Source organism: Castor canadensis, chromosome 13 (genome assembly GCF_047511655.1).
Source record: "Castor canadensis chromosome 13, mCasCan1.hap1v2, whole genome shotgun sequence".
NCBI lineage: Eukaryota > Metazoa > Chordata > Mammalia > Rodentia > Castoridae > Castor > Castor canadensis.
The window spans coordinates 18,542,846-18,566,619 of record NC_133398.1 but is presented as its reverse complement, the minus strand read 5'-3'; the positions used below and the strand labels follow the sequence as shown (position 1 = coordinate 18,566,619).

The window sequence follows — 23,774 nt, the reverse complement described above, 5'->3', positions numbered from 1 at the left end:
TCCTCCTTCTTCTTTCTTCTTTGTACTGGAGTTTGAACTTGATAGGCAGGTGCTCTACTACTTGAGTCATGCTTCCAGCTCCTACCAATGGGTATTTTTAAAAGCCTATAACAAAAATGTTGAAATTTTGAGACTAAAGCAGGGTGGTAATGAGCAGGAACAGAGCCTACATCATACCTGTTACAAGGTGTGCAGAGTGAAGTCACTTGGGAAACGTTTAGTGAGCCAACGAACTGATGAATGACAAATGTGAAGGTTTTCCCCCTGTGGAATGCACACTTAGAAGTACTTAAGAAACAAACGTAAAACTTTTCATGGGTAATATTTTAGTCAGGCATACTCACTCCGTAACCCTTGGCATTCTAGTAATCTCCAGTAGCTTCCCCAGATCAAAATAATAGCCAAGGACCCACCTGGAAGGGCTGGAATATTTACTTTCAATGTCTGAGGATGCTGAGTCTAGGTGGAGGAAGACCTGAGCCCAGGCTAGAATCAAACCCTAGCTCCCTCACTGAAAAATGTGTGACATGAAAAGCCTCCTTTCTTCTATAAGCTTTGAGGCATCCTTCTACAAAGGGATAGGTGCATATTCTTGCTCTCTTTGCTTTGTAGGGAAGACAGGAAGATAACAGGAAGGCCATCTGTAAACCATAGAGGGCTGTACAAATGTTCATAGTTATTTTCTGTGTCCTATTTAGTCTTCTCCCTTATCTACTCTTCCAGGAGTGGACCATCCAATCAAGGAGAATCTACCATCTAAGGCTCAGGTCTCAAAGATTTCACAGATTTCAAAGAATCCAAGAACCCCTCCCCTTTGCTGTGTTGAAAAGACATTTGCAGAAATTGTCCCCTTCCAGGGGCATATGTAGTTCACAGGGAGAAATAAAAGTTGAGGTCACACATTAGCAACGGCTAGGGCCAGGGCTAGAAGCCTTAGCTGATCCCCACAATTTTTATTTTATTTCAAGTACCTACTAAGTTCCAGACATTTTATCTGCATTATTTCAGCTTATTCTTCCAAAAGCTATGTAAGGTAATTACTATCCTTCATTTAACACATGAGCAAACTGAAACTTAGAAGTTAGTTGGCCCGAGGTTTTTAAGGCAGGTATATAAGGGATCAGGATGTGAAATCTTTTTTGTCCCACTACAGTGTTGTCCTACCTCTCCTCATCTCACAAAGTCTGACCCCAGAATTATCAACCTTCAACCCTAGATTTATTCTGGGCTGGGTTCCAGTGTTTAGCAGAAGTCAGTGATGTATAACTGATGGCTTGGGAGAGAAGGGCCACAAATTAGCTCTGTATCCAGTGGGCTCCTCCAATTCTACAGACTCAAATTCCAAGCTATTCATCTCTTCACTTCTTAGCATCACTTCCAAATATAAAAACTGAAGTTAAAGTGCTTGATGGACTAATTAGGTGATAATGGAGGAAGAAACACAAAGATAACAATTAAGTTGGACTCCATGTTTTCTTATGCTCTTCTTGGAAGCAAGTATGGATGGAAAAATAAAAGTACCTGCAGTGCAGGAACTCAGAAAAGGAAAACCACAATACCAAGTTCACCCAGGAAGTTTGTGACGGAGTCTTGAAGGAGGGCCTTCACCTGATGTTTCAACATTCTCTTTACCCCCTCTCCCATCTTACTTGTAACAGAGTGCATCTAACCTCTGTATTAAAAATGGGATTTTTTGGAATGAGAATGTCGAAGCTCTGGAAGCCAGCAAGGACAGAGATGGGGTGGGATTTAGCATCTGAGCAGTATACAAGGCCCTGAATATGGCGTGAGGCAAATTAGTTCAGTGGCCGCAATGAGTGCAGGTTTTTATAAACATAACCTAATTGTGTTACTTCAAAGTCCTGAAGCCTATTGCCCTGCTTAATGGTGTGTCACGTTATTTATAGGGTAGTGCAATGAGACTCCTATTGATTTAATGCACTTCCTTAAAGACTGTCATTGTCACGGCCATAAAAACAAGCTATTCCCAGACAACTCAATTATGTCCTCTGAGCCTATAAACCACCAGTGCCCCACACAGTTGCACACAGGAAACGGGCAGGGGTCCAAGAACAACTAGGGACACAAAAATCCTACAGGCAAATGGAAAGGTTCTAAAGATGGCAAAGGCAGGAATAAGGGCTTTCTCCTGTTCTAAGATGTAGCAGCTGAGAAGAGGGTATGGCGCACCCTCACTTGGCCTTGGCCCTAACAGTGCTGCTGTGTGATTTTCAGTGAGGAAAACCAGAGTCCTATACTCAATGAGACCTTCTAGGTCCCTCCACAGTCTGTGGCTTATGGGTTATGATTCATTGAGTTCTTGGTGATAGGAAGGCTAAACCATATGAAGATGCAAAGTTTAGAACCTTGTTCCTCACCCTTTCTACCTTTCTTTTATAATTAATTGATAATAATTGTCGAATTATAACAAAAGGAATTGAAATATGGTTTTGCAGCTAGCCAGTCATGGGTTGCATGACTTATTAGCAGTGTGTCCCTGGGCACTTTACTTAGCATGTCTGAGACTCAGTCTCTCAAATGTGAAATGGAAGTATGAATAAAAATACATATATCTATGTGAGCAATATTATAACTTTCTCTAAATACTAGTCCACAAGCCAATTCTTTCTTTAATAGGGAAAGTACTCAAGAATAGCTACTTAAGTGCCTGTTTCACAAAAAAGAAAAACTGAGATAAGAAGAGAAAGACTTGTGTGAATGGCAAAGATTAGTCTCCTGCACGTGGTGCGAGGACTTCCAGTTCTGAAAATAGCTAAGAAACAGAGGTAAATAAGACTGGGAGACCCTTCATGCGTTAATAGCCTCTCCACTGAAGAGATGTGAAACTGTCCCTTGGGTGTGAGGTGGTCTTTTCCAGAGGAGCCTGAGCTCCTCCTGTGTTCTCTCAAGAAGCCTGGAGAAAAGAAAGCATTACAAGGACACCTGTCCCAATTCCTGGCAGCTGTTTGAAGAATAAAAAGTGGTAAGATGAGAGATCTATAGTCCAGAACAACTTGAGGACTCAGAAAATGTCTGAACTGAAAGAATCCAGAGAAATTATGTTTCTCTCACTCTGCCCCTGGTAAAGTGAAGCCCAGAGAGGGACAGGGACTTGCTGAGGGTTGCACAGCTTATTCACAGCAGAGTCAGGATTTAGATCTGAGGGAGTTCAGTCATCTCCCCAGTAGCCTTCCTTTTACACCACCATGGCCACCACCTCCAACAAGCACTCCAGGCTTACCTTTCTGATACTGGAGCCACAACTGCTGCTGGACCTTCTTGCTGGGGAAGTGGATGATGCAGGTGAGCTCTGAGCCATACAGGGCCTCTGCGATGTAGTGGGAGCCATAGTGCTGGATGAAGGATAGCAGCTCATCCCGACTGCTCTCTTTGGTCAGGATCTTGAGGACATTGGTGAAACCTGAACAGGAAAGGAGCATGTGCCGGTGATCAGATTTCAGGGACTGGTGGCTAGCAAATTATACACTTGCAGGCAGCTCTTTCCAGGTTGGATTTGGTGCTTTATTACTCACCACAGTGGTAGCCTGTTTGTTGCACTAGTCCAAACATACACATTATTCCTTCACTTACACAGTCATGAGTTGACCTCTCTGGTGGAGACTATGATGGAAAGGGACTCTACAGGAGAGGAACACCTTTCATTGGTGAACTAGATGGTGATGACTTTTAAGTCACAATCAAAAATCAAAGCTGGTGTCTACTGACTCAGGAACTAATGTGTACCAAGCACACAGTAGATGTTTTTAACCTCCTTACCTAATTTAACCTTAGCCAGAACATGGTACCCTTGATAACAACCCCCATTGTACAGCTGAGCAAGTCAAAGCTGACAGTTTGTAAGTGACATGTCTTGACCCTCCAGTAGAGAATCCAGATTCAAGCCCACTTCTGTTTTCACTCCAAGGTGCATGCACCAAATAAACTAGGGCTCGAGCTGTCCACAGCTGGAGTACTGAGGTTGGCTGAATTTGTCCAGGTTAAGTAAATGCTCTGTCTCTATTTCAGCTTCCTGTGGTAGTGCCTCCCTTCTACCTCCACTCTTGCCTCTCTGATGCAGTGATACATTCTCTCTCCCCAGATTGTCACAGAGCCTTCTTATTGCTCTGTTTCCCTCAGTCCTCTGCTAAGTTCTTGGCACCTAGCTCAGGGTCCACCCGCACAATCATCGCTCAACTGTTCCTCCTTCTTTTCCTTCTTCAAACCAAGCTATTCTTCCAGGGCTACTCAGCAGTGGGAGACTGGCTTACTGAGATCTCTTGCCACTCAGTGGTTAACACTGTTCTTTCCTCTACTGCTATCAACTTAGCTTTAGTGTGGAAAACTTCCAAGAAAGGTGGGGCTCAGAAAATGATACCCCAAAACATGCTGTTTTGGATTTCAAACTGAGAGTGCCTGGATAGTAGCAAGTACAGGGAAGGACTTTCTCTAAGTTCTGTTATCCACTTCAAAGGCCAGGTCCTTTGGAAGATACTCAGTTTTGTGAATTCCCTCCCCAAACATCTCATCAACAGGTGCATTTTGCAAGAAGGAAGATAACAGCTCACATGGCAGAAACAGATATCCCAGACTATTGTCTCCGATTCATTCCCCTAAAATTGTTTACTCTTCCTCTAGGATTGCCTACAAAACCCACTCTAAAGACCTGCCTGAGCTCCTGCCTGCTTCTGGATAAAGCCCAATGACCTTATCTGAGCATGCAGAGCCTCCAGGATCATCTCCCATGAACTACACAAACTAGGCTTTCACTCTATCCTAACCAGTTTCCTTACTTCTTCTAAATGTGATCTGGGATTTCCAATACATAACTCACTACTTTTCCCTTTACATATTTACTACCCCCAAAACCTGTGCCCATTCACTCCCAAACACAGACACCTGAAACCTCTTCCCCCTAAGTCACACCCAGGCTTCAAGGCCTGGGAAGTCACCCTTTCCCAGGTAGCCCTTGGCCCTGGCAGGAGCATCACTTGAACATTCACCATCTTGTAAGCAGAAGCTGTACCTCATCTTTCTCTGACTTTGTGCAGGCATCTTCCCCACCTAGCCAGATCCACCATACTGAAGCACAGGAAATATGCCAGCCACTATCATCACAACAAGAACAGGCAATTCTGTGCCACATCAAAGAACAAGAGCCTCTTCAACATGGAAAATGAGCTCCAATTTGCCAACATTTGATTTACAAGGGGGCTTCCAGGAGCATCATTACGGATTAATTAAAGCAGTACAACTCTGTAGTTCTAATAGGAACATCACAGTTATATTCACAAGTACAGGGTAAGGAGCTGGTAAGCAAACAGAAATAGGACTCAAAGAAAGGGTGCTTGATTAGAACAACCTCTCTTCATCAACCTGTTAACTTATGCAGCTGAGAAATTAATATAGTAGTATTACTAATGAGATAGTTTCTATTAAGTAATAAATAGCAATGCCTTGGAAAGGTTCTGTAGATCTTTATCCAGTCAGACAAAAATATAATCAAATCTCTGTTCTGCTACTTACTAGCTGTGTGACCATGGGTTAGTTACTTAACCTCTGTGATCTTCAGTTTCCTTATCTAAAGAAAACTGGGATAAGTAATGCTTTCCTTGTAGGACTGTTGTTAACTCATAAGATATGAAATAGTATAAAGTGTCAGCAATAATTACTATTTGTACTTCCCAGGGGTGAAGTCCTCTAATTCCCAAGCTGAAAGAGCTCCATTTTGCTGATGAACAAAGTAATATTGAGAAGGAAAAAAAAGTTAAGAACTCAGGGATAATTAGAAGATACATAGACAATAAGTCAGTGACAGTGATATGAGTAGGATCCAAGGCAAAAACAGTAGGACAGGTCTCATCTTTCCAGAGTCCTATATTCATGCCTTATTTTTTAGTTTTCCCTTACGTCTTAATCTTTTATTCTTCCATCAAACATGAGCAGCAATGAAGTGCTGAGTCTTTTTTAGTTTCTGGGGATCTTGAAGCAAACAAGCCACAGTCCCTGGCCCTCTTTTCAGGTCAGTGAGATTCAGATGTGAATCAGGAACTTAATAGTGATTTGCTGTAGAGCTCCCAATACAGGGAATTCCTTGGTTTGTTTGGAGGAGAATGGAGAGTGGAGAAGGTGTCAAAGAGTAGTTTAGTATATGAGCCACAGACAAGGAGAGCCAGGCAGAGGAACAGTAGGTGCAAAATCATAGGCACGAGAAAATGTGTCTTGTTGTGAGAACAAATTGTTCTCTCTGCTGAAGCTTGGGGTTCATGTGCATAAAGTGTGGATGACCCATGTGCATGGTGTGGGAAAGAGTGGAGCTATATGCTATTGCTATGTAGAGGTGCACAGGAAAAAAATTAGTCAGTAGAGAACAGAGGGATTGGTGCCAAAGAAGAATGTGCAATCCACAAGCCTGAAATCCTCCAAGAACAAAAACATGACTTAGATTGTTGTCTATCCTCTCTGATGTTCATCTTTCCACATGCTATTCAGATATCTCTTTTTTTTTGGGGGGAAGCTCCTTCTCCTGTGCCATGGCTGCCCCACTATTGTGTTGTCCCAATCACAACATACCTATGTCACTGTCAGCTTGGCCCCCTGCCCCACCTGGGAGCTCCTTCATTCCTTCAGCATCCCCAGTGCCAACCAGGGCCTGGTCCTTGGGAACATGTACCAGATTACTGCAAGTCCCTCGGCTGTTCACTCAGGTGATGGTCCTCACCTGCTGAAAGGGTGATGGTGCTAAGCTTCACACGGTAGAGGTTGCTCCGTACCCGCCACTGTTGCACCATGGGGTAACCCATAGCCTCATCATACCTGATGTCTCCTAAGGGGAAGAAATAAGATGATCACATGAGCACAGACTTTAGATGCTTCATACCACAATGGCCATCCTGAATCTCTCAGCTCTGGTTGATGGCCACTTCTTCAAAGTGAGCAGACACTCACTCTTTGAGTATGGGCTTTCATTGGAGTCAGACATTTTATCTGAACCTCATCTCTCTGTGTCTTATCTCAGATACATTCCTGTTATTTCCATCTTAGGCTTTCAAGGTCCCTTTTCCTTACAGACAAGAGCAGTTTCAGACCAGATTTACATCCCACCTAAGCCCATCAGCAACTTGCCATGGGATACTAGACATCTCAGTGCCTCAGTTTCCCCATCTAACACAGCAGCTATCTCTGCTGATCTTATTTCACAGCATGTTGTGAGACCTGAATATAGTAATAGAAGTGGAAGACCTTTGGCGACCTAGAAATTCTGTGCGCACAGACCAGGGGCTAGCAAACCACAGCCCATTTATTATATATTGTCTATAACTGATTTCGTACTACACAGCAGAGTTGGTCAGCTACAACAGAGATCACCTGAAAAGGTTGTCCCCTGATGTTTGCTTAACCTGTGCAGAGCATTGTTTCTTAACACAGAAACATAATTCTCATAAGTATTGTATAAAATACACATGTACCTACATAAAAGTTTCCCATTTCACCTAAGAGTAAGAAACACTGGGCTGACCAAATTAAAGTGTGCAATTTCTCAGCACCTTAAATAGATTAACATGTCTTTTAAGGCTATATGAAGGTAGTGTGTAAACTTATTTGACCACAGAACCCCTTTTATATAGGGGGATCATTAGAACACATTTCAGGAAACATAGGTACTGTATAAACAAAAAAACACACAAAGAGAAAACACAACAAAATGTTGGCAAGTGGTGAGCTCTGGTTATGTATGAAAAATTCTTGCTTTCTGATTTATATCTATCTTCATTTTCTAAAGTTTCTATCCTGAGCTTTGCAATCTCTCTTTTTTTTATAATCAGGAAAAATGCATTAAAAAAGAAATGCTAGTCATGTCAGCAGTTATTACTACTGTTGTTATGTAGCCATGCCTTCTTGTGCTTCTGCAGATAACAGGCATATTTTCTATCCTTTTCTCTTGTCCCCTGGTGAGGAGGCATTTAAAGAGATATTTGATACCAAGATTAAAATGAGAATCTCATTGGAACAAATGATATCTTCCTGGACATTACTGCAGTATTAAAGTTGTCCATTACTGTCAACTTTTTTTCTTCTCCTTCTCAGGAATAATATAATTTTGAGAGGCATCATTAAAGTAAAATATTCATGATTCTCAAAGACATGTCCACTGGAGTGTGGTTGTTTGGTTATAAATATGTCCTCTCTGCTTATCTGCTCTGTCTCTCCTCTCCTTCCTTTGCAGAGGTTGGGGAGAAAAGGAGAGTGAGTGGAGGGAGGCAGGACAGGGTGGTGGTTCTGACTCAGGGTGGAGAAAACGGTCTGCACATGAGGGCTTAGCCACTGGGACTCAGGCAAATTCTATTCCTTCTGCCACTGTTCATCCATGTTAACAGCTGGCTGATGGGGATAGCGGCAACCAAGACCCATTTCCAACAAAGAGAGGCTGAATATTTTGGTGCATTCTATTGAGGTAGTTCATATAGTTGGTGACCTGATGCCCAAAAGGAGAAAAATCTTCTGATTGTGACATAGTTCATAAAACTATGGTCTCTGCCCCTCATTCCATCCCTCGGCCTCCCCGACTTCTTTCCATACCTGGTCATTCTGAAATACAAACTTGTCCAGTAGAATGTTAATATTCCTGAAGTTAGAACATGGTTTGTATGAGTCCCACATCTCTTGAAGTGTCTAGAACAAGGCCCACATATGTAGTAGGATCTCAATAATTACCTATTAACTGACTGACTGACATACTTTCATCCTATTCTTGATCATAAACTCATCCCTGGTCTTCACCCTATTTCTGTCCACATCAAACTCTAGCTACCCCAGATCCTCACCTGGAGATGTGTGATGGAATGACACTCTGGGATAAGGGAAGGAGAGGAAATTTTCTTGGTAATTAGGTTAACAACAGTAAAAACAAAACTATAACAATTCCTTTATTAGGAAACTTTCAATGATCCTTGAATCAAGTCAGGCATGGTGGTACACACCTAAAATCCCAGCATTTGGGAAGCTAAGGTAGGAGGATCATGAGTTTGAAAACAGCATGTGCTACACCATGAGACCCTGTCTTAAAAACAAAAACAACAACAAAACCCCAAAAGATCTGGGTGTGGTGGTGCCTGCCTGTAGTCCTAGCTACTCAGGAGGCTGAGGCAGGAGGATCGCTTGAGTCCAGGAGTTCTGGGCTATAGTGAGCTATGCTGATCAGGTGACTCCCGGGAGTGGGGGACCACCAGGTTGCCTAAGAGGAGTGAACTGGTCCAGGTCCAAAAAACCCAAAAGATCCCTCAGTAAAAACAAGTAATCCTAACATTCTGTGACATTAGCAGAGAACCATAATAAACCAAGAATTTTACATACATGATTTTCATTTCTCACCATAATCGTGAAAAAGAATTGTTATGCTCCATTTTTCAGAATGAGAAACTGAGGTTGAAAGAGGGGAAGCTGCCCAAGGACATACAACAATCAATGATTGGTTCAGGGTTCTTTCCATTACAGCACAATACCTCTCCTTGGGCCATGGACATATCTGCTCTCAGAGGTGGTGAGCTCCCCATCACTGGGGGTATCCAAAGAGGGAGAGTCACTCAGTGGGGATATTGGAGGCCTGATTTCTCATCAGTAAGGAAGATTCAACTAGAGGCTCACTGCACTCCACGTCAGCTCGGCATTTCTATGATCTTATGAAAAATCAGAATTAAGGAAGACACAGAAGTTTTTAGGTGCATTTTACAAACCATTTTTACATCTATGACTTCATTTGATCTATGTCCTTTCTAAGGAGGACAAGTCAGGAAGGTGTAAGATAGTGAATAAGGCATCCACTTTGGAGTCAAGACCAACTAGACTTAACTCTTCATTATGTATCTATAGATGAACCATGTGACCCTGGCATATGACTGCCTTAACTATTTTAAAAGAAAACAATAATGCCCTTGCATGATCACCTGGGTTGGTTGATAAAAAGGCCTTGGCCCCAAGAGGATCTCAAACCATGTGCACTTTTCTCTATTTGTGCCGTTTTATAAGAAAGGATCATGGAAGTTGGATGATTTACCCAGAGTTTGCAAGTGATGCGGTAGGTGGTTGCTAAAACTAAGTCTATCACATTTCAAGGACTTCCCTGGGTGCACATCCTCTCTAAGTGAGGGAGCGTGATCATCCATGAAAGTCACCATTCTCCCTGGGCAGTGGTGCCACCCAACTACTGTATCATAAAGGCAGAGTAAAGGCCCATACATCTTAGGAAATCCCCCCAAAATAGATAGGAGAAGAATTGGGAGAAGACAAGGAGGAGCAGAAAGGCATACTGGGGCGAGGCAGAAAATCAGAAGACTCAGCCGAGCCTGCAAAATATAGCTTTCCAGTAGAGAGAGGGGATGGGGTTGGGGGGTGTGATAGAGTAGAGTGGAAAGGACGAATGACCTGTACTGTGCACAGGGTTCTAGTCCTAGCATATATTCTGTGTGATCTTGGGGTAGTTGCCACCTCTCTGACTCTACATTCTTAATCTATAAATGAAGACAAATAATATCCACCAACAAATGGCTCAGGGCCCCCATGCAAAAACAAGCTGTGTAACTCAAGTGCTTTTGAGTGGGAGAGACTCTTGGTTGGAGAATCCACTGATTTTACTTTAAAATGATTTTAAGTGAACCAAGAAAACAAAATACTGAAAATATTTTTTAAAAATTAGAAAATTGTCAAGAGAGTGAAAGATATTTTGATACTTGGACACAGAAACAAAACCCTCACTGAGCAAGGCTGAAAGTTTGTTTCTGTTATCAGCAAAGCCCCTCATTCTACACATCTTGTAAGAGAAACCGACATAATAGCAGCTCCTCTTCCCATCCTGTCCTTGAAGGAGAGGGCTGGATAGGCCCATCTCAAATCTGCTGAGGACTGTTATACACATGGTATCCAGGTGTGGTCAGGGGACCTGGGGATGTCTGGCATGTGTGTCTTACCAGTGAGCAGCTGGAGGTCTGGGAGGGGCTCGGAGAGTACCCCCCGACACTGCTCCTCCACCGGTAGTGGGATCACCAACAGCCCGTCAGCCAGCTGGGGAAAGTCCTTGATGAAGTTGTTCTCTCTGTGGAGAGGAGCAGAGAGACTGCTGAATGGATGAAGTGAAGACATTGGGGGCCATTAGGTAAAGAGGCAGGAATCTTATAGTTGAATAGACTCAAAGCGGGGGAGAGGGGCTCTGCTGTGATGACTCTGGCTTCCTAAATCACAGGTCTGAGACCACAGTGCTAAGGATGGACTGCAGAATTTAGAAGGCTAGGATTTCAAATCCTGGCTCCACCACTTACTGGCTGTTTGATCTGAAGCAATGTATTGTTTCTCTTGGAACTTCGGTTTCCTTGTCTATAAAATGAGACTTAGATCTCAAGGCTGTTGTAAACACTTAATGGGATAAAGCTGCCAATCGTTTAAGACACTTACCAATGCTCTATAAACTGAACATTTGCCTGCTAACTGTCCCATTGCATAAGCATAACAGTGATAAACTGGGATGTGAGGGAACTGATAATAGCACGGAATCTGAAGAACAAGGTTAGACTAAAGAAAGGAAAGCTTGGAAAAAAGGATGTTCATTAAAGTGAAAGGGACGTTAATATATTGTGGCTCAAACTCCTCCTTTTACAGATGGGGAAAAAGAGGTTGCCTAGGACAACCAGTGGGTTAGACTCAAACCCTGGAGTCTTGATTCCTAGGCTGGTGCTCTTTGCCTTGCCCTAACTGTTCAGGGAACGCCACCCCCACCACCGGCCCTGCCGCCTTATCCCTTCCCTGATGGGTAACTTTAGGTAATGGAAGACAAGCCCCTGAGTGACCTCAGAGGACTAAGCCCTGAACAAACATAGTTTTAAAGGATGGTGACAGTGCAGAACAGGTGGCAGGCTTCATTCTTCTAGACAAGTGGTCTATCTAAAGATGCAATAGCCAGCCAAAGGAGGCAGGGAGCTTGCTGCTTCTGGGGGTACACAAGCAGGAAACTGATAACAATTAGCATGGCTAGTATCAAGGGCATTTCTATAGTGAGCTTGACTTTTAGGGCCATTTCATATTCAGAGTTTCTCAGAGTAAGAGACACTAATTATAATCAGGAGAGGGAGAAGGAGGGGGAGGAAAAGAACAATGGGAAGAGATGTTTATCCCTTCATTCTGCCACCTGGAATGGGCAACCTTGAAATGAAAATCAGAAAGACAAAATCAAAAATCCATGATGGCGAAGCAATGCTTTTGAAGCCTAGACCTCAGGCAGTTCAAAAGCAACTATTAAAGTGTCTGGTGGCCTGTGTCACCTTACTGTAGACTCCATATCCTCACACTCTTCCCCCCAGGCACCTTTGAAGCTCATTGTCAATTCATTCATTTAGTGAATATGCTCTCTATGTTTGAGTTCAAATGAGGTGACATTATCACTGTATTGAACGTCACTAGTATCTCCACCATCTGTATCATCGCTATTATTTATTGCGTACTTGTAATTTGCTAGGATCTAGTTAAGCCCTTTACATATGCTTTATCATTTAACCTTCACAGTAACCCCACAAAATAGATGTTATTATGTTTAAATTACAGGTAAGTAACAATGAGATTCTGAGTTAACAGGAATAGGATTTGAACCCAGGTCTGGCCTCTGTTGCTACAGGTCTTCCTTCAAGGGTATAATGAGATGGAGGGGTGTTCCAGACCCAACCCAGTCAACTAGCATGTACTGGGCATACACTGAAGGAAGAGCCCTCAGCTGGGTGCTACAGATAAAGAGAGGTATCAGATTTTCTCCTTGTCTTCTCCATCTTCCCAACCTGGTCGGGAGGATACAAATTAGCTATACAGAAGAGTGAGTGGGGCCTTCTATCAGGAATTCTGGATTAGCTGAATGCTACTGTGAAGAATCCCTTCCTATGAGACCCCAAACACTTGTTTTGGGGGTGTGAGGATGCAGTGATGGCTGTGAACACTTGGCTCCAGGGCTGCCTGCACCTCATGCTAGCTGAGTGACCTGGAACAAAGCAACTTGAATTTCTCATCTGTAAAATGTGGATCTTAAAAACTACTCAGCCTGCCAGAGCAGAGTAGTGAAAATAACTTTCTTTAGCGCTCACTGTGCATGAGGTACAGTTGCAAGTACGTTACATTGTCTTCACTCTGCCCTGTGAAGTAGACGTCATTAAGATCCCAGTTTAAAGACTGAAAAGCTGAAGCACAAAGAAGTTTTGTAACTACTTAAGGCTACACAACTGGCAAGTGGGAGGTCCTAGGTAGTCTGGCCCCAATTCCCTGACTCCTCATCACTGCTTAGGTGCAGGGTTGAAAGCCCTGCCTAGGACAGACACAGCTATCAAAGCTGGAAGTGTCACATTGTCCATGGATGCCTTGAGCCCAGACAGCCTGCAGCTGAGAGAAGGGGCCCGTGGCTCCTCTCAGTCTGACTGAACATAGGGGCTCTGTTCTCAAGGTGACCTCAGCAATCCTCAGGCCATGTGCTCATGAGGTGAGCACAATTATAATTCCCATTTAAGTAATTGGGAGAAGGAGGCTCTGTTAGATGTGATTTCTGTGCACTTACACACTGAGTGCATTCGGTAAAGAGGATCTAGGGGCAAATTTAACTCTTCTCTTTACCACCTGAGGGGTTGCATTTCAAATTCTCTCTGGGAAGGTTTTTATAACTGCAGAGGAGGGAAGACAATGCCACTCTCTCTGTCTCTAAGTCCTTCTCCTCCAATCACTATGCCTTCTGGGAGGCATTCTTAACTCTGTAGGAAACTATGACACAAATGGACAATGGGAGGAGACACAGTTAACAAGCTCAGGAGACAAGATCCTGACTCATAGAGCCCCTTCTTCTTGGATTAAGGGTTTCCCTCTGAGTTTCACGAATCAGAGAAGGACTTAAAGAAGCACATGAGGGAAGGAGAGAATGGAAGGGATGGAGTTAGCAGACGGGGAGGGAGAGAGGCAGGTGAGGATGAAGCATTGAATGAGAAGAAAGCAGCTGCCTGCGTGATGGCCACAGTGCTGTGTGGCCTCTGCCGGCAGAGGGCGCTGGGGGCCTTTGTATCAGTCAGCTCTGTGGAGGCAAAAAAAAAAAAAAAAAAAACCAGGGATGGGAAAAGTAGACACTAGGAAAGTTCAGCTGGGCAGAGAGTCTCAGAGGGAAGACCAGGGAGCAATGGACTATCCCACACATGGGGAAGGTGAACAAGGAGACGGAAAGAGTGCTGGGTTAAACTCAGGCCATCAAAAACCGAATTCTGATTGTCCTATCTCTCGTGTGTGTGTGTGTGTGTGTGTGTGTGTGTGTGTGTGTGTGTGTGTGTGTTTAGTAGAAACTACTAGGCACATAATTAATCCTAATAATACGAGGATGGGGAGAATATGTAATATTTTTTAATAATATCTGTGATCTAGTTAGTTTATCCAGATGTATGTGTTTGTATGAGTATATTGTAAAACCTGTTAGGTAATTAACCATAATTGTATGAGAAGAATGAATAATGATTACTAAGATTTGTTGATTGTATTTGTTGATCAACACCTATACTTATGGTAAGTGGGTCAAGATGTGTGTGTGTGTTTGTGTGTGTGTGTGTGTGTGTGATCTTAACCTCACAAGAATTCTGTAAGACAGGTATTATTATTATTGCCATTTTATAGATGAAAAAACAGATGTGTAGAGAGGTAAAGGAACTTGTCTGAGGACCACAGATAGGAAATAGCAGTGGCTGTGACTATCTTCTAGCCCATCCAGCTCTTAGCTTGGTGCCTGTTTTCAGTAAACACATATCCCATGATTATAGCCAATGTGTGTGCTCTTGACCTTGGGAAAAGCTGACTTGTTCAAACACAAGACCAGCCAGTGCTCGTGTTCACCACTACAACAGAGTATATTTTCCTGCAGATGGGTTTGGCTGTATGATTGTCTGTGTTTGTTGTCTAAATGAATATATTTTGTTTCAAATTAGCAACAGGGCCACTGTTTGTTTATACAAACATCTCTCAAAGTTCATCAACAAAAACAGTTAAATCTTAGTTGACATTAGATGGAAACAACTCATTAATTTTCATGCAAAATAATATTGATTTATTCAACCAAAAACTCATCAAATTTTTGAGATAGTAGATCCTGGGTCCTGGGGACTCTGGGAACAAGAGGTGCCATTCATCCCACAAATATACACTAACTCAGGGACTATTCTGGGCACTAGGTATGCAGTAGTGGGAAATTAGAGGAGCTACACCCATTCATGAAGATCACCAGAGAATCTAAATGCTGTATTATGGTCTACAAGTTCCCCTACAATGAAGCCTCTGTCTACTCCTGTTGCCTATTTGGGCCACTGTCCCCCAGCTGCATGGACAGTCCTTAAGTTCCTCTTATGGGGCACGCTTGGCCCTACACAGGGCTTTCCTAGGATTTGCCCTTCTTCTAGGTAGCTTTTCCCTCCTCAGAGGAAAAGCATCTGGACAATCATTCCAATTCTCTCATTCTGACCACACAGCACTTCTCACTGCCTTTGAGAAAGTTCCCTAAATCAGTTCTGTTCCACACTCTTTTAGGAGCCTGCTCTTTGAGGAAGAAATTCACAGATTCTATCCTTAGACCTACTCATGGGAAACCTTATTTGGCTCCTCTTTCTCTGGCTAGATTCTGAGCTCCATGTGGACCAAAACTCTGCCTGTGCAATATACTACAGCAACTCTAGGGTCCATCTGCAAATTTAGTAAAACTGAGGAAAAGTGAGAAAGGAAATATGGAAGGGATGGCGATATGTGCACGACCTACATGTTTTGACAGAACCCTTTCGAATATTTTGCCACAGGGACACAGAATGCTTCAGGGTCTGAGGGATGTTGAAGATTCTGATAAAAAAAAAAATTCTAGCTTTTCCACAAGAAGCTTCAAAATCCTAATCTCTTTGACTTAATTCCTAAGGGCACATACCCCCTGACTATGAAGGTTAAAGAGAAGGGGCTGGGGCTCTCAGCTAGTGTACCAGATAGGAAAAGATGACCTTCCTAAGCAGGGGTGGGACAAGTCTCACTATGCATTCAGATGAAGGTGCAGGGGTGGCCTGAGGGTTGGGAAGAGAACCTGTTGAAAAACCACTTCCTCCGTGACACCAGTCCACTTTTTTACTAGTTGGAATAAATCCTTCCTACACATTTTCTCTCATTTATCATGCTTGCAATCAGATTCACCAAGTAGTGGGATCTGGTGGTGAAATATGCGTGGGCTTAAAAGTCATATGGATACAGATCCAATTCTGGCTGGCATGCAGTGGGGGTAGGCATTTAAGTTCTGAGTCTTAGAGAGTTCATCTGCAAAATGGGAACCATGAGTTCAGTTTCAAGGTGTTGGGAGGATTTATGTAAGGATACCTTTAATTAATGATAGTTTCTTTTCCTGAATCCCACATAAGTTCTCAATCTCTTCAACAGTCTCAGAGTCTAGCACAGTGCCAGGCTCACAGTATGTACCACCTAGCATCTGCTGAACCATGTGTAGAGGCAAGGGACAGGCCTCTGTCCTCTAGTGTCACCTGCATATCACCTTTAAGTAGCATAAATCCTACAAAGCATTTCTACTTGGAATGCCCACGTAATATCTACTTCCTTCTGATCAGCCATGCTGACAAGAGCAACAAGCACCCTCCTCTTCTCCAGGCCTTTCCTCTCTCCCTCCTGCCCTCTTTTAAGAATATGTGTAAGTGTTTGGGATACATTAATACACAGCAGCCTGCATGCTAGAGTCATCACCCTCAGTTCTGGGGAAATTAGCATTTAAATTGAGGTATTTCAGGAAAGTAAATCACCCTGGAGCTAGCCATCACAGTCTGCAGCCTTTTCTTACTTGGGAGAAGACTAGGAAGCCAGGTCTGGGAGCTTTTCAGTTTGCAGGGAAGATCTCAAACTCTCTGCCTACCTCTGTGGCTCTTCACAAGCTTTCCAGAAGCCTCCAAGAAAAGGACCTCATCAAACTCTCAATGCTGATGAGGATGGTTGCTCTCCTTTTAAACTTGCCACATCCCTCACCTCCAACTGATTTATGCCTTTTTGCCAAGTGAGAGGGATGACTTTGGCTGAGATCTTGTGAAAACAAGGCCCTGTGTTCCCATCTTGCTCTGTCATGCCTGGCTATAAGATCTGAAGAAAGCCATTCCTCTTCTTAGGAACTGAGAATGGTTGAGGATGGGGCTAATGCAAAATGCCTGTCCCAACCCAGGCTGGGGGGCACTGGATGTGATTCAGCAGCTATTCTGTAGGTGCTGAGGACTATTGGGTCCAATGGTGATTAAACTGATGCTAACACTGGCTTGGCTAACACAGCCACCCTGAAATGCTGGCTGCCCTTCTTGAGGAACAGTTAGAAATTCTGCTCCCCTATGATCTATGATCTACCTTTTTTTTTTTTTTAATGAGATTGGGTCTCTTTAGGTACCCCAGGCTGACCTCAAAGTCATCATCCTCCTGTCTCAGCCTCCTGAGCTCTGAGATATAGGCATACACCACCACACCCAGCACTGTGATCTATATTTTTCCCCCTCAATGGTAGGAAACAAAAAATGATCTATTTCTTAATGGTGGATCTTAGCTGAAGTTCTTGGATCAAGCCCTCAAACTTTCATTCACTCATCAATTTATTCAGCAATCTTTACTATTACATTTGAGGCACTGGAAATACAATTTTCTTTTTTTTTTAAATTCCTGTCCTCCAGTTATAGGCTTATAGGAGACACGCTCTTGCATTAATGCTGCCTACGTATGTGTGCACAGTGTGCAAAGCAAATGTTTTTGAAAATGTTAAAATGAAGCATTTTTCATTCCCCAGAAATCATACCTACTATGACATCCCATACACTAAATCAATGGCAATTCATCTCTTTGGTAGAAGAACAGATATCACCTAGAAGAGAAGAGGTTCACTACTCACCTTTGCATCTCAAAGTTGACTTTGTATTGTCCCAAGCCAGGCAGTTTCCTTTTTAATATCAAAAGCCAGGTCTGGCCAACTCAGATCATTGCATTTATTTTAATATGTAGATGGTGCAGGCAATGCCTTCAGGGGAGTTCCCACCAGACAGGAAAAGGAAATAGAAAAGCTCTTTTTTCTGCCACTAGTGCTTCAAGGAATGGCTGAAGAGGAAGGTCAAGAGGCTAAGAGTTCAGATGAGTGTCTAGATGACCCTTCTTCTGCCCTTTTGGAAATGAACCCTTCCACCAGATGAGATGATGATGTGAGATGATGTCAAAAAATGCTTAAGATACAAACAGAGGATTTTGAAAAATTCTTGGGACAAGTGAGCAGGGACAATGGGGTTTGCTCCCCCAGAGCCACGGAATACTCTGGGTAGTTTGTAAGCGCCATTCATTCAAAAAGCCAATGGGAACTTCTATGAGAATCACCAGAAGCAGATTATGCCCCCCAAGTTCTGCACCTATGGGATAAACGGGATAAAGCTGTCAAGCCTTATTGGCATAATTCCTCTGTTCCAATGTAAGCAGAGATGTTGGAAGAGGCTAAGATTGGAACATGGAGTTTTAGGGTGCAAAGACTTAATGACTAGACTTTGGCAATGGGTTACAACATATATTGCCCTCTTAAAAGATTGCTCAAGTTCCCCATACCATAAGAGATACCAGTGTATGGGCTCAGAGCCAAGCACCAACAAGAAACCATACAGTGAACATCAACAAGGATCCTAGGATCAGTCTGTTCCAGAGACCTTCCCCTACCAACACCTGCCTGCATCATGAAGCTAAGTGGGAGGGTGGGAAGACTATGCTAAGAGACAGATGTGGCTGGTGGGGAGTTCAACTTTGAATGGACTATTCACCCTAGATAAAATGTTTATTTCCTTAATCAACAAATGGAAATGCTTTTTGATATGAATGAAATGGAAACTTGAGGAAATGATTATATGTGTTGTAGAAATTTAAGAAGACTACAGTTATTTGCATATTGAGTTGTAGTGGAAAAATATTGAGACCTTGACTACGATGATTATAGGTTAGAGTGACAAAAGGTGGAGGTTTACAGGAGAACAGAGAAGGAACACCTACTACAGACCAGGGAATTATGGAAGCCTTCCTGGAAGAGGTGAGTCTGGATGGATTAGTAGGGATAATCCAGGGAGAGGGCAAAGAAATTAGATGAGGGAACAGATATAACAGCATGTGGAAAAGCCCAAAGAGGGGTGCATGTGTACGTGTGTGTGTGTGGGGGGGGGTGACTCACAAGGCACATTCTGAAAACTGGAGGATGATAAGATTTTAGATGCTAAAGCACTGAGTGAAAATCATGGATTGGTCTGCAGACAGGAAGGCAGGGGTCAGGTTTTATGGTCTTCTATGTGATCTTTTAGAATGCAGGCTTTATCTTGAGGGCCAGAAGACCCACTGTATTGTTTTCAGCAGGAAAGCATCAGATTGGAGCAGGCTACTGTGTGTAAGATGGACTGGAAACAAATAATGAAGGAGGGAGACCAGTTATGAGCAATCCAGATAAGAATGAAATAACTGTACAGCAGAATACAGAGAAGAAGCACAGATTTGCTATCTCAGGAAGTAGAAGCTGCTGATTTCTATTACCATCTGCATGTCATAGGGAGTAGAAGAAGGAATCATGAATCATGAGATCCACAGGAAGTTCTGAACCCAGACAGTCAAGCCTGTGCCCCTGAGCTGTTTCCACAATCTTCCCTTATTGGGAAACACAACAGCCCTCTGCATATGCCTGTGTTTATTGACCATGGCCAGAGAACAGAGCAGTGTGTAGTGGTCTGCCACTGGAGTCCTTGAACATGTTCTGCCTCTGATGTCAGTCCATCTCAGTTAAATGCTATTGATGAGACTTGTAAGAAGATGACCAGGTCTCAAGAAAGATCCCTGGTCCCAGAATTTCATTCAAACTCAGCCACTTCCCAAATGGAGGCTGTCAAGGCTGCCATTTCTCCTGTAAGGGCTGCCCTTGGATGCTTCTTTCCAGACTGCTTCAAGGATCAGGGCTGCAAAGTTGCCTCACTGACTGTACAGTGATCCACAAGTATGGAGCCATCCTAATCACAGCAGATGAGCCCACTGTTACCATTTGACAGGATAAAAGACAGAGACAGGACAGAAAAGTGACTCCCAGGCTGGTTTGTTTGCAGAGCCAAGACTGGTGTCCAGTCCATAATCTTGATTTTCAAGTAACGCCTGTTCCACTTGCATGTTCTAAACAGGGTAAGAATGACTACTTTACCTGTCTAGCAGGTAAAGTTCTCTGAACTGGGAACTCCTTCAAAGCAGGTGCTGTGCTTGATTCTTCTCTGTAACCTCTTCTGAATCCTCTTGAGAGCTTCCCAGACAAAATTCACAATGTCATTTTTCCCAGGAAGCAGTCCCTGGGCAACTTCCTTGGAAGCATGTCCTGCTTTCACAACATTTGACTCTGGCTCTGATTTCAAGATCACAACACCTTGCAAGAGGTGATTGTTCTCTGCATGTCGGTCTCCCATCTCAGATGATGTGGTTCTCTGTCCTAGGATCTATTTGGCTCAGAGCTCTTTTTCTCCCCACTATCTGAATTCAGGGTCTGGAACAGACATAGCACTGTCTGCTCTGGTTGAGGCCACCATCCCTTCTCCTGGGGACTACAACAGCCTGGTAATTATGTTCTCTGCATTCAGCATTGTCCCTCCAATTTGTTAACCATCAAGTAGCCTTAAGGATTTTTTAAAATGTTGATCCTAACTTAGAAATATCATTGGATTCCATGTATTACTGTTCTACTGCTACCATAACAAATCACCCTAAACTTAGTGGCTTAAAACTTTATAAACTTACTGTCTTGAAGTTCTGTGGTTCAGAAATCTGACATGGATTTCTGAGTTAAAATCAAGGTATCAACAAGACTGAATTTTTTTCTAGACCCTAGAGAGTATTCAATTTCTTTTCAATCTCTAGCTCTTTGAGGCTGCCCACATTGCCTGGTTTTCTTCCTCCATCTTCAAAGGTAGCAAGGCAAATCAAGTCCTTTACACACCACACATTCTGACCTTATCTTTTGCCTCCCTCCTTCATTTTCAAGACACGTCTGATTTTTTGCCTTCTTCCAAGATGAATTTGTCACTGCCTCTCCTTTTATTTGGGGGTTAAATGCCCCATCCCTCTGTTTCCACAGTGCCCATTCTGCCCCTCTGCTAGCATTTTAATACTGGATGCTAACTGTCTGGTTCCTGGGTACCTCACTGGACCATGAGTTCTTGAGGGTAAGGACCCTGTCTGCCTTATTCACTGCTGCACATTCAGCCCTGACTTAGTGGCTGATACATGCACTAGGGACTCCATAAGTGCTTATTCAGTGAATGAATGAATGCTTCAGCTGAACTGAAGTGTAGGAAAGATAATCTGTTGTAGCTGTGGCACATCAATCTCCCTCCCATGGGGCATGGGTATTGCCTTTTTCAGGGTCTTTCTTCCATAGATATTTAGGGAATCACACAGAATAACAAGTATCATTTTTAATGCTAATATCTATTGATTGCTTACAATGTGCTAGACATTATTCTACAGGCTTGCACATGTCATCTCATTTCACATGCACAACAAACCAAAGTGGTAAGTACTCTTATTCTAATTTTTTTTTAAGTAAGGGAGCAGAAACATTAAAATTTTAAATGCACAGAGCTTGAAAGATAGACTTTGAATAGTATACTCCATGTTCCTAAAAACTATGCAAAAATATGCTAGTGAATGTTTAATTTTGCTCATAAATGAAATGCTAAAAAGTAAAGGTTGACTTGTTGAAAATACCAGGGCTGATTGAATGTCCCAGATGGAAGCTGACATTAATACCAGTAACTGCCTTACTTAGAATGCATGCCATGTGTTAGGTGATCTGTAGACTTTGTTTCCAACTTTCTCTGCAATCTTGTGAGGTATGTTATTATTATCTCCATGATGGAAATAAAGGAACTGGGGCTCAGAGAAATGAGATAGTGAGATCACTTTAATAGAGGCACCCATTCCTCTCCTCTAACTAGCTCTCCAACCATATCTCTCCAAATATGGTACACCTATCTTCTTCCTCTCTCACATGGACACACACACACACACACACACACACACACACACACACACACTTAAGCCTGAGTTATCACCTATGCCTTCCCTCTCTAAATGCAAAACTGCTTCCACCCTGGCACCAAACTCACTTAAGCATTCCAGGCATGGCCGTTACTAACTCCTGCCCTGGTAATTGTGATCCCTGAAATTGAAAGAAACTGCAGGCTAGAGAAACATTTTCTTCTCCTCAGCCACTTCGCCCTCCATCTCCTCGCCTGTGTGTGTCAGCACCGGAACTCCTTGTCCTGTCATAATACCAAGAACGAGCCAAGTTGCTGTTACCTTGGCCTCTGGAGCATCCACAGGGCTTTTCCTTCTATTTCTCAGGGGAAGAAATAGAAGGTCCTGATACATGAAACTTTAGAGTTTGACATTGCTGTGTCCAACCTCTGCATTTCTTTCTTTCTTTTATTTATTTCAGTAAAGTACTGTCATTATTTCTTTTTTTTCAGATGCTATAAGTGAAATGCACAGAAGAAAATTAGCCTTGCCTCAGATCACACAGCTCATATGCAGCCAGACATTCAAAATTAAAGCCTGCCTCCTTACCTAGGTATATAGGATCTGAGGGAAGAGTTCCCTGTTTCCAGGGGACAATGAGCCTTTGCATGGAGGGGTGCCTCTAGTACAGCAAGCTGGCTCTAGCCCCATCCCTGGGTTACATCTCCCAATTCTTGAAGGATCCAATTGCTTCCTTATCACACGCAAGGGCAGAAGCCAATATCAAGTTCAGTTAGAATCTTCATCCCTGGCATTTAAGGCATTTTCTGTTCTCAGGAATCCTGTATCTCACATTACTATTTTACTATGCTCTCCACAAGGCAGGGCCTGGACCCCATTCATATTGCTATCCAGGATGTAACATAAAATCACATGCATAGTTGGTGTATAAAAGCATTTAAAACCAAGAACCAGGGCACCTGTATCCTTGAGAATCCTAGTACATTATCATCAGTATTCATGTGACTCAGTTGTGCTGTGGGCAGGCAGTCAGGATGTCACTGCTCTGTCAAGTTCTGCTACTCTCTTGATGTGTGGTCTTGAGCAAGTCATTTCCTGTCTCTGAGGGTTCATTTCTTTGCTGAACACAAGTGTCCCCAAATGGCTCCAACACAGGGGGCAAAAGGGAAGTTCCCAAGCTCTGTTCTCATGGGACACTTTGTGTCTTCTCTCTCTCTTTTTATTAAGCATGCTTTGCAGTTAAACACACTGGATTTGTATCCTGGTTCCGTATCACATTCCCTAGTTAGCTTTGGTTGAACAGAACACTGAAGATTTCCTGAGCTTCTGTTTCCTCATCAGAAAAAAAAAATGGAATAATACTAATCCTTGCCTCACATACTTGCTATAAAAATAAAAAGAGCCCATAAACTAAATTGCTTAACATAAGGCCTGAAAAAGGAGGCTCTCAATAAATGGTAGCTATTGCTGCTGAGGAATGTACCACTCTAGCAAATTTTAATTTAACATTCTTAAAAAGCTTGTGATTGAATAAGAAAAATATAAATTTTAGAACTGGAATGGACCTCAAACCCTTTTCCTACCCAGATAGCATACACAGTTTTCTGAGTCACATGATAGAACAATAAAAAGAACAGAGAACATGCAGCTACTAATTTGGGGTTCCTTTATTTACATCATGGGAGACTGTTTTT

The 23,774-nt window shown here is 42.9% G+C and overlaps 1 protein-coding gene across 5 annotated transcripts in view; it reads right to left on the bottom strand.

Annotated features, from left to right (window-relative positions):
• Astn2 (astrotactin 2) overlaps positions 1 to 23,774 on the bottom strand; it is an 888,234-nt gene that overhangs the window by 238,494 nt on the left and 625,966 nt on the right. For all 5 annotated transcript variants that reach the window (XM_074051155.1, XM_074051156.1, XM_074051153.1 and 2 more), the window contains 3 exons: positions 10,962 to 11,086; positions 6,719 to 6,823; positions 3,242 to 3,421 (listed from right to left, as the gene is read on the bottom strand). In XM_074051155.1, coding sequence (XP_073907256.1) covers positions 3,242 to 3,421; positions 6,719 to 6,823; positions 10,962 to 11,086 — 410 coding nt within the window. The remainder of the gene's footprint in view (positions 1 to 3,241; positions 3,422 to 6,718; positions 6,824 to 10,961; positions 11,087 to 23,774) is intronic.